The 10,471-nt window shown below is 36.5% G+C and overlaps 1 protein-coding gene across 1 annotated transcript; it reads left to right on the top strand.

Moving 5' to 3' along the window:
- The first annotated feature begins 7,294 nt into the window (after positions 1-7,294).
- On the top strand, positions 7,295-10,287 carry LOC104887234 (GDSL esterase/lipase At5g37690). Its single transcript, XM_010671826.4, has 6 exons — positions 7,295-7,601; positions 8,194-8,321; positions 8,464-8,590; positions 8,677-8,789; positions 9,560-9,809; positions 9,902-10,287. The coding sequence occupies exons 1-6, from the start codon at positions 7,346-7,348 to the stop codon at positions 10,132-10,134; spliced, it is 1,107 nt and encodes a 368-aa protein (XP_010670128.2). The 5' UTR covers positions 7,295-7,345; the 3' UTR covers positions 10,135-10,287.
- Positions 10,288-10,471: the final 184 nt, after the last annotated feature.

The following is a 10,471-nucleotide window of genomic DNA, read 5'->3' as shown; positions in this document are numbered from 1 at the left end:
TATGGTTTTCCTCTCAACATGGCCAATCAAATTGGTGAACTGTAGAATATGATTTCAGAAAGCTGGGTTGCACCCATGACAAAAACAAATGTTGATGGTTTCAAAGTTGATCAAGGGGGGACATATTTATTTTCACATCTAAAATCAATATTACAGTTTTAAAATAAGCAAATACTTATCTTCATTTGACAAAATGAGCGAAAAAGTTTGATCATTAGGGCAAAAATGTTTGCTCATTGTCTCAACTGATGAGAATTGTTTTGCCCACGTGAGCAAGTTAGCTCATTTGGTGAATGAAAAGAAGCAATTAAAATTAGTAGAATTTTGCTCATTTGGAGAATTTTGCTCAATTGGAGAATTTCGAATAAGGAATGAGCAAAAAATAGTCTTGGTGTATAATGAGATGGTATATTCAGGTTTACTATAAATTTTCTGGAACAAAATATAATAAAGGTAGAGAAGAGACTCCACGAGTTGCCGAGAGAGCAAAATTGAGGGTTACTCGAACTTCTATGGCCAAATTACGCAAAATCGAGGAAGATGAAGCAATTTGAAAGATTCCGAAAATGAGAGGGGCATGTTGTTGAGGGAGAAGATAAGACGACAATCGCCATCGAGGAAAGGAGAGATAGAGTGGACACTAGTTCCAAGAAGTAAAAGTAGAGGAAAGAAGGAAAAGGTGGAAACTAGGAGCAAAAAGTAAAGGAAAGATGAAAACTTTGCGAGTAGTGAAGGTGAAAAACTGGAATGAAAAAGGATAGAGAAAAAGAAAAAGCAAAGGGATGGCAATGCAAGAATATCCCCAACTATGTAAAAGTTACAGCAATGCACATGAACAATAAATTTCATGATTTTTAGACTCAAAACGTTATTACCAAGAATTTTGGCCAACTTCTTGCTATCAATTGGTTTAGGATTCAGGAAATCAAATTCATCTCTCTCTACTTTTGTCTTACACAAAGGCTAAGTACTACCTCTCTTCTTCCACTATTTTCTTATGCAAACCCCAAATACAATACTCCCCTATACCTAGAGGGGCATGGGTTAGGCCAGCAAGCGGGCCGGCCCGTTGTCCGCTACGTGGGTCGTGGGCCTGTCATGGTCAAGAAATTTTATTCCAGACCCGCACCGGCACGAGTCTGCCTAAATGACCCGTAGACCGAACGCTTTTTTCCTTTGTTTTTTTTGAGTTAAGTGCACAGGAGGGTACTGAACTTTGATAAAAGTTTCAGTTAAGGTACTGAACTTTCAAAAGTTCCAGTTAAGGTACTCAAATTGGACGGACGTTACTTTATGGTGAATTTCTGTCAAATGCGCCGTTTGGTACATTTTCCTAGGTGCGTGTGCAACACGAAACGCCACCTAATGATTACTTTTAATGAGGCGGTTTATTTCGCGGGTTTTATCATCAACTCTTTGTATTCTTTGTCTTCTTTCATTGTCTTTATTTACTTTCCTTCTTTCATTGTTTATATTTACTTTCCTTCTTTCATTGTCCTTATTTAAATCACTGCACATCCTTGTCCTCTTCATTTACGCCATTTATAATCATAGTATGTGGCCAGCACCAAAACCACAAAATTCCCAAGAATTACAGAGACTTCTGAAGAAGGTATATTCTTCTTCATTTACTCCTCTTTTTTTTTACAGAACTTCATTTATTTCTTTTGTTTTCCTTTTTAGTACTTTTTGGTTACCTTTTTGGTTGTTGTGTGTAACTGGAATAAATAGTAATGTTTTTTTTCCCCCTTTCTTGTTTGAAAAGGCGATTTTCGAAACTAGTTTAAGTTGTTTTTTGTTGGATTTGTTTGTTGCATGTTGATGACGCTTAGGGTTTTGTAGAAGTATCATTGTGTGGGTGTTAATTGTTTATGAAGTTTAGTTGTTAAACTTAAAGTATAATTTATACAAATTAGGGTTAAGTGAAATTTAATTAATTTTTTATGTTTTCGTTAATGACTAGGTATGGAAGCTTTATGCCATGCACACCCTTTATGTTCGCATCAAGATATCCTAGTGACCCACATTTTCAGTAGGCTAAGGTGGGAGGATCAGATCAAGATTGAGCGAACTTGTAAGAAATGGAGGCTTTGGTGGAGACTCAGAATTTATGGTAGTAGTACTTATTTCTAGCTTAATGATCGTAGGCACATTGAGAAGTGGAGAATAGATGATATTATCTACAACAATGGGAGGGACCTCCATGCTTGGATCAACAAGGACATGACTGACTACTTTGATGGGTTCCCATGGTTATTCAAAGAGGATTGAAGAGGAAGAAAGTTGGTGCTTTTTTTTGGGTGGGGTTTAGATTTTTTGCCTTTGTCATAGCTATAGGAGGGGTAGAATGTGACAGCCACTGGCTTTATTTAGGGTGATTGTCACTGCTATGACAGATTTAATTTTTTGGTTTATATGAATGCAGGCTCCAAGAAATTTTAATATGTTGTTATGTAATTGGTTGGAGCTTGCCAAATTTTGTGTGAATGAATGCTATGTACTCTTTACTATATAATTATATATGAATGGTAATTATGGATTCTACAATATCATTGGTGTTCTTCCATTCCTTGCACTTACTTTAGTATATAAATTTTTGTATGACAGATTCTATGGAACTAAAACCTTGCATTATTGTGCACCATGGTGAAGAATAGTTTGTTAATGGTGACATTAGATATGATGGTGGTCAAGTAAGTGTCTTTAAAAACTTACCTGATAATGTTGATGCTTCATATGTAAAACAAATCATAGACAACTTGGGTTACAATAACATCATTAAGCTTCATTTTGTGGATCCTAGGAAAGACTTTAGCACTCGTATTAGATTCTTGGGCTATTCTAAGCAATTATTTGATCCATTTTTAGCACTTCTTTTATAATACAAGCTTATACATGTGTATACAGAACATGCAATAGTTACGCCATTTGGGGTAGGTAATGGATGGAGTGGAGTTGGATCAAGGCAGTGTGGTGAAGGGTCCTTAGGTGGTGAAGGGTCCTTAGTGCAATTGTTGTGTGATGGAGATGAGGCATTGGTCCCTCCTGAAAATCCTGACCATACTAGACCCCAACCCATGTTAGATATAGACTATGATAACAGAAGGAAGATGAGGATGATGATGAATTTGTTAGTGCCAGGACCAAAGTCGGTGATGAAAAAAAAAACAACTGTCTTATGATGAAGAAATAGAGATGTTAAAAAGAGTATCTGCAACTAAGGGATTAGGGAGAAATCTATTTGATGGTGACTTTGAAGGTGATATGATCTTGACAGTCATAGTGAAGATGAAGATGAGGAGTATGGGTACTTAGAAGCTGCACCTTCAAAAAAAAAAACACCCAGTTGCAACAAAGGGGTAGATGGAGGGGATGTTGGAGTTGAGTGTAAGTTTTTTGTAGCACAACAGTTTGAAAATGCAAAGACTTTCAGAAAAGCATTAATTGACTACTCAATTGAGATTTGGAGAGAACTACCATTCACTAGGAATGACCCCAACAGGGTAGGTGCTAGATGCATGAACAAGGAAAAGGATGTCCTTGGAGAATTTGGGCTTCATTGGAGAAGTTTAAGAGAAATTTATGGTGAAAACCTTGGTGCCCAACACACTTGTGGAAGAGCCCCTAAAAACAGAAACATGACAGCTTCTTGGATTGCTAAAAATTACAAGAGCAAGTTCAAAATAAATCTTATCTGAGGCTACAAGATATAATAGAGACAGTCTGGCTAGAGTGGGGATTAGGGTGAGCAGAGTTGTAGCATACAGAGCTAGGAGGAGGGGGCAAAGTTTGATTGTAGGGGAGTATATGGAGCAATATACCTTGCTGCCAAGGTATGCTGCAGAGATAAAAAAAAGTAACCCAGCTAATACAGTGATAATTAAGATGGATGGAAATTTTTTGAAAGAATGTAATTTGTTTTGAGGCACTGAAAAAGGGGTTCTTAGCTGGATGTAGGCCTTTTATATCTCTTGATGGATGTTTCTTAAAAGGACCCTATGGTGGACAACTTTTAGTTGCTGTTGGGAGGGATGGGAACAACCAAATGTTCCCAATTGCATGGGCAGTAGTAGAGGTTGAATCAACTTCTAGTTGGACATGGTTTTTGACATTTTTAGGGGAGGATTTGAGCTCAAATGAAGGTGCTGGTTACACTTTCATGTTTGATCACAGAAAGGTTTATTGAAGGTGTGTCAGATGTGTTTCCCCAAGCTGAGAGAGGGTATGTGCAAGGCATGTGTATGTAACTTCAGAGGGGTGTTTGGTGGTGGTTAGAGTATAGGAAGCAGTTCTGATCATGGCTAAGAGCACCACAGAAAATGAATTTTTGCTTAACTTAGAGAAGATGAGGATAATATCTACTGCAGCTGTTGATGCTCTCCTAAATAGGAACTACAAGAAATGGTGTAGAGCCTTCTACACTCCTCTGTCTTGTTGTGATAGTGTGGATAACAACATGAGTGAGGTTTTCAATGCCTACACATTGAACTCAAGGCATAAACCTATAATTACTATGTTGGAAGACATCAGGGAGGGGATAATGGAGAGGCTACACAAGAAGAGGGATGAAATTGGGAAGAAAGAGATGTTGTTGTGTCCAAGAATACAACAGCAAGTTAGAAGCACAAGATTGGTGCTAGGGGATGGAATGCATTCTGGGATGGGGGTTTCTTTGGGTGAGGGAAGGGGCAACACAAACAAAATATGTTGTCAATTTGGAAGCTAGAACTTGCAGCTGTAATGCATGGCAAATAAGTGGGATTCCATGCAAACATGCAGTGGTTGCAATTTGGAACAAAGTTGACAACCAGAACATTATGTTAACCCATTCTTCACAAATCAGTGTATTTGAAGGCATATGACTACTTGTTGGAGCCTATAAATGGAGCAGAAGAGTGGCCTAGTTCAGAAACTTTGGTAAATGCACCAAAACTCAAGAAAGTGCACAATAGGCGCCAAGTGAAGAGAAGGAAGGTAGTTGGAGAAGTTACAAGTTCAGGAAAATTGAAAAAACAGGCTCAGTAATGACATGCAGCCTATATGGTGTTCAAGGGCATAACAAGAGAGGTTGCAAGAATGTACCTACAGAGTCTGTGCACATGGGTGTAAGTGAGTCAATTAGTAGTCGTGCACATAATGTACCTACTATACCCATGCACCATAGAGGTGTAGGTGTATACACCTACCCAAGTGGCTACCAAAGAGTTGCTACTCTCCAACCACAGCAGCCACCCCAGCAGCCACCACATCAGCCCCCTACTCAACCCCTCAATCACACAATCCCACAAAGAAGAGTAGCATGTTATTCAGATTATGAGGGTGAGCAGACCATATATTCATTCAGCCAAGAACACTCATTTAGCCAGTCACAACCAGAGGGTTCACAAGCTTCACAAACAATAACTAGCCAAGCCTTACAGGTATGTGATTTGATTGAATTAGCTAACATTTTCTTACCTTATAATATGCACATGTATTCTGAATTAGTTTGTTTATATATATTCAGGACCTAGCAATGGCTAAAAGGATGCAAAGGAGAAATTAGTTGAAAGGTAACTTATATTTAATTAATAACATGCTACTACATGGCTTGATATAGTAATTAGAGTCCTAAATAAACCCCTTACATAGTTATATATTGTACCATAAACAAACAAGAACCAAAAGGAGTACACAAATCCAAGCCCTAACACACATAAATCCACCCTTTTTCATTTTAAGCATGATATATTTTGATTCAATCTTCCTTGCCTTCTCATTTGTTGTCTTCAAATTGTGCCTCAGCAACATCACTTCCCTTCTAAGCTCCTGCTTCTCCTCCATTAACCCCAAAATCACATTTTTTTGCCACTCTATAGGCTCTTCAACATCACACCATTTGAATAACTTGCACCCCCTTGTATCAGTCTTAGCATCGTAGTCAGGGCATGCTACAAACTTCTACCAGGGTTGTCCCTTGTCCAGGCTCTGATTTTGGTTACAACAAACCGACAATGACATCTTTTGGGAATTGGGGGAATGGAACCACCATAGCTATTTCTTGACATTATGCTACCTAGGTGAACAAAATACTAAGAATTAAAATTCACATTGGTAAAAAAGGGAAAAAAATTAACATTAGGTTTAATTTTCCTTAATGCAGTTGCTTTGTACCTGATTAATTGAAGGTGATGAAGTTGATTTTTTTTTTTTGCTGTTGATGGAAGAACACCAATATCAGATTTTTTTCGTGTTGTGGAAGTTCTTATTTTTTGCTGCTCCTGATTTCTTGAGAGAGATGATTTTTTGGATGTTAATATATCTATTAATATGGTTCAGTTTAAAATATATATGTTCATTTGTTACCGTTGAAGAATTTCGCTGGCTTTTTTGAATTAAAGGGTACTGAATTAACTGTCATTTTGTATTTTATTGCCACGTCACCATGTATTTATTGCCATGTCACATTTTACTTTTAATTTATGGGCTGTTAACGGCAGAAACCAAAGTTTAGTACCTTAGGGTAACGTCCGTCCAATTTGAGTACCTTAACTGAAACTTTTGAAAGTTCAGTACCTTAACTGAAACTTTTATCAAAGTTCAGTACCCTCTTGTATACTTAACTCGTTTTTTTTTAGCCTAAAACTGTCAAAAATCCAAAAAAAACAACATAAAACACGGGTCAGGTCAGTGGGCCCGTGGACTCGGGCCTGGCCATGGACAAAATCTGGAAAATTTCATGCCCGACCCGGTCCATGCCCAAGTCTACCTATACCCACCACTGTTTTTAGGCTATTGTAAGTAAATGGACAGAACAAAAGAAAATGATAGTAGTAACTAGTAGGTTTTACAGCTCATGAATTTTGTTTTATTCAAGAGTTAACTTCCATGAACCTTTTTAGTTCATATTATTGCTTTAACAAGGCGATGGCACGACCAATAATCCTTCATCTTCCTACAACCATATGAAGTGGTAAGTAAGACATATACCTGAAATTTCTTACCCATTTTAGCATAGGAATGTTAGGACTACAACTGAAGGAAAGGCAAACACCTAACAAACTGACTAAAGACATGCAAATCAAGTTGGCCAACTGCTATTGCTCAGTAATAACCAACCACTCCAATTGCAAACCTTAACCTTGGCACACTCAATGCCACAATCAGAATCTTCTTGACACCATAATCTTCAAGATTTTCTTATTGTTTTGAAAATTTTCACCTAATAAGTGAAAACTTAGAGAAATAGACATAATTTTATAGTTTATTAGAAAGTACTCCAAGTCTCCAACCATTAACCATGCTATAAAACATTTTCAATTACATAAGCACCCAGATATACAATATTAACGACTAAAACTAATATATGGCTTTGCAACTAAGATTGTTGTTGTCTTTCTTGCTGGCTTTAGGCCTAGTTCAAGTGGGAGTGTTGGCGGTGGCAACGCCTACTGAGGAGCTAGTTACATTTGTGTTTGGTGATTCCTTGACTGAAGTTGGCAACAACAATTACTTGCAATATTCTCTTGCCAGGTCCAATTATCCTTGGTATGGCATTGATTTTGAGGGCGGCCAAGCCACCGGAAGGTTCACTAACGGAAGAACCATTGGCGATATAATATGTAATTTACGTATCTTAAGTTTTACTAATATTTTAGTTTTATTTCCTCTTTACTAGTATTGTGAAAAACTACAAATGTGTATCCATATATGCACTATTTGTATATCTCATTGACAATTTTTTAAGCAGTTTATGTAAATAACTTTTCAAAACACTTCTTATTTTTCGAGCGAAAACCCAAACACCCTATGATTTCTCCAAAATTACAAAAAAAATAAAAAATCGTTCATATATCATTCTCCTCCTACCCACAACCACTCTAGCTCAACTGGCCAAAAGTGTGGGGTTAGCCTTGCTTGAATTCAAATTAATACTTCATCCGTTCCACAATAAGTGAAACACTTCTCTAAAAAAGCTCTCACATAAAAGAGAGAAGTGTTTAACTTATTATGAAACGGGGGAAGTATGAAATTGTAGTAGGCTCCAATACCATGTGCTTTAGCTATTAAAAACAAACATAGATTTTAACATTCAACACAAATTAACCTAATCTCAAAACTAAGAGAAGGATGTCCTATCTACTCAAGTTAACTTAGACAAACTATCTTTATCTTCCATGAAATGAATATTTATTGGTTTTTAATATTCTACAGCTGCGAGGCTTGGAATTCAATCACCACCACCATATCTTTCCCTCTCTCCAAATGACGATATGTTGCTGAAAGGAGTAAACTATGCATCTGGAGGAGCTGGAATTCTCAACGACACAGGGCTCTACTTCGTAAGAATCTCAGCTCTCTCATATAGTTTTGTTTAAATATTCTCTGTAATATACTTATCTTAGACTTAACACAAATCTCATATGAAACAAACTTATAAATGGTTGTTACTCTTATAATTCTTTGTTTCGATTTTGTACCTAGATACAACGATTATCATTTGATGATCAAATAAACTACTTTGGAAACACAACACTAGCTATCAAAGCAAAGATAGGAGAAGCAGCTGCTAACAAGCTTCTAAATGGAGCTGTTTACTTCGTCGGAATAGGTACAAGCTATATGATCTTCTTACATTTCAGATTTGAGTCTTTTTACTTGAGCAAAAACTGATAGATATTTGTGTGAATTTCGCAGGAAGTAATGATTATGTAAACAATTATTTGCAACCATTCATGGTAGCAGGACAGCAGTACTCCCACGACGAGTTCGTAGATCTCTTGATCGCCACCTTGGAGCAACAACTTGTGGTAAACCACGCTCCCCTTCAGCTGAAGTTCAAACCGACAATTACCATATCACAATTAGTAGAATTTACTAGACGGCATAAGAAAATTTGAAAACACCAAAGAATCAATGAATATCATGTTTGGTGATCAAGGCCTTAGCAACTCGTAATTCAATATCTTTGCCTATGTTCTGCTGCATGTATAGGAAGTTATTAGAGGTATAAAGAGCAATGTAAATGAGTAATAAATGGGCGGAGCCTAGAGGGAAAAGTCATAAACAAAATTCTGAAATTTCCATTTAACAAAGATAATGTTTTTAACCACCTCAAAAACCATTTACCACTATAACAAAAACTAGTTCATTCTCTTTACAAACTAAACAAAGAAAATAAGCAAACCATTTTCCATGAAAATTATTTTTGCCCAACTATTCACTCATATGAAATCATATATGCTTTGGTGATGAAAGTGAGATAGTTCTATTAGTACTGAGATTGGCTACATATATAAACATTAGCTCCTATATAAAAGGGAAAAAGCTAAATGCAGTCTTAAGAATTACATATAAGAAGCTAAAAATGGAAAAAATAAGTATTGACCCATATTACATAAATTAATGCAAACTTTTGTCATAAATTTACAACTAATTTCCACTTTAAGCAATGTAATTACATCTTATATGCAACCCTTAGAGTTGCATATAGTATATCCCTTAATTAAATTATGTGCTCGATTGAGCTCCTAGCAATTTGATTACTGACAGTAGCATATATAACATGGTCTACCATCAGAAAATCCATGTGCTAGGAGCTCGCAAAGTACTCTTCCACGGACTCGGCCCCCTTGGATGCATACCATCGCAGAGGGTGAAATCAAAGCGAGGGGTATGCCTCAACCAAGTGAACCGATGGTCACAGCACTTCAATGTTAAAGTCCAGAATCTAGTTCTGAGTTTAAACAAGCACCTAGAGAATGCAGAATTTGTATTTGCTGATACTTACCAAGATGTGCTCAATCTCATCACAGACCCACATGCATATGGTAAAAACTCAGTTATACCAAATTAAATAACTCTATAAAACTCCTAAGCTAGATAGAATTCATGAACTAAGTCTTGGTTTCTATGTATACAGGTTTCAAGATATCGAATACATCATGTTGCAACGTTGATACATCAATTGGGGGACTATGCTTGCCGAATTCTAAAGTGTGCAAAAACAGGAAGGATTATGTATTCTGGGATGCTTTTCATCCATCAGACGCCGCAAATGCTGTACTAGCTAATAAGCTCTTCTCAAATCTATTTCCCAATGCTCCTAAGAATGTAACAAAGCCATCCATAAGGAAAACACTTCGACATCCATGATCCACAAGTTTACAGCAGCCACCTACAACAAAGATAGTTTCTTTTGTGCTGCACAAATGCATTGAGTTAAACCACGTATATGAATGATACAAGTTTTGTGAGATTTTACGGTGTATTTAGAAAACTCTTAATCAATTTTATTTCTACTCCATCCCTTTAACATCTTATAATATGACAAATAAAAATTGTATAAGATAATAGATATCATTAAATTTATCTTTGAAAAAACTATAACAATAATTTCTTACTATAATTTTTATCATAAACAAGGAGTAATTAACAATTAAAATTCAACTTTGAATATCGTCAAATTGATGGTGCATCTATATAAATATAT

The sequence above is a fragment of the Beta vulgaris genome, chromosome 2 (genome assembly GCF_026745355.1).
Source record: "Beta vulgaris subsp. vulgaris cultivar EL10 chromosome 2, EL10.2, whole genome shotgun sequence".
In the NCBI taxonomy this organism is placed as follows: Eukaryota; Viridiplantae; Streptophyta; class Magnoliopsida; order Caryophyllales; family Amaranthaceae; genus Beta; species Beta vulgaris.
The sequence above is the reverse complement of the archived record's forward strand: the minus strand, read 5'-3'. Positions and strand labels throughout refer to the sequence as shown.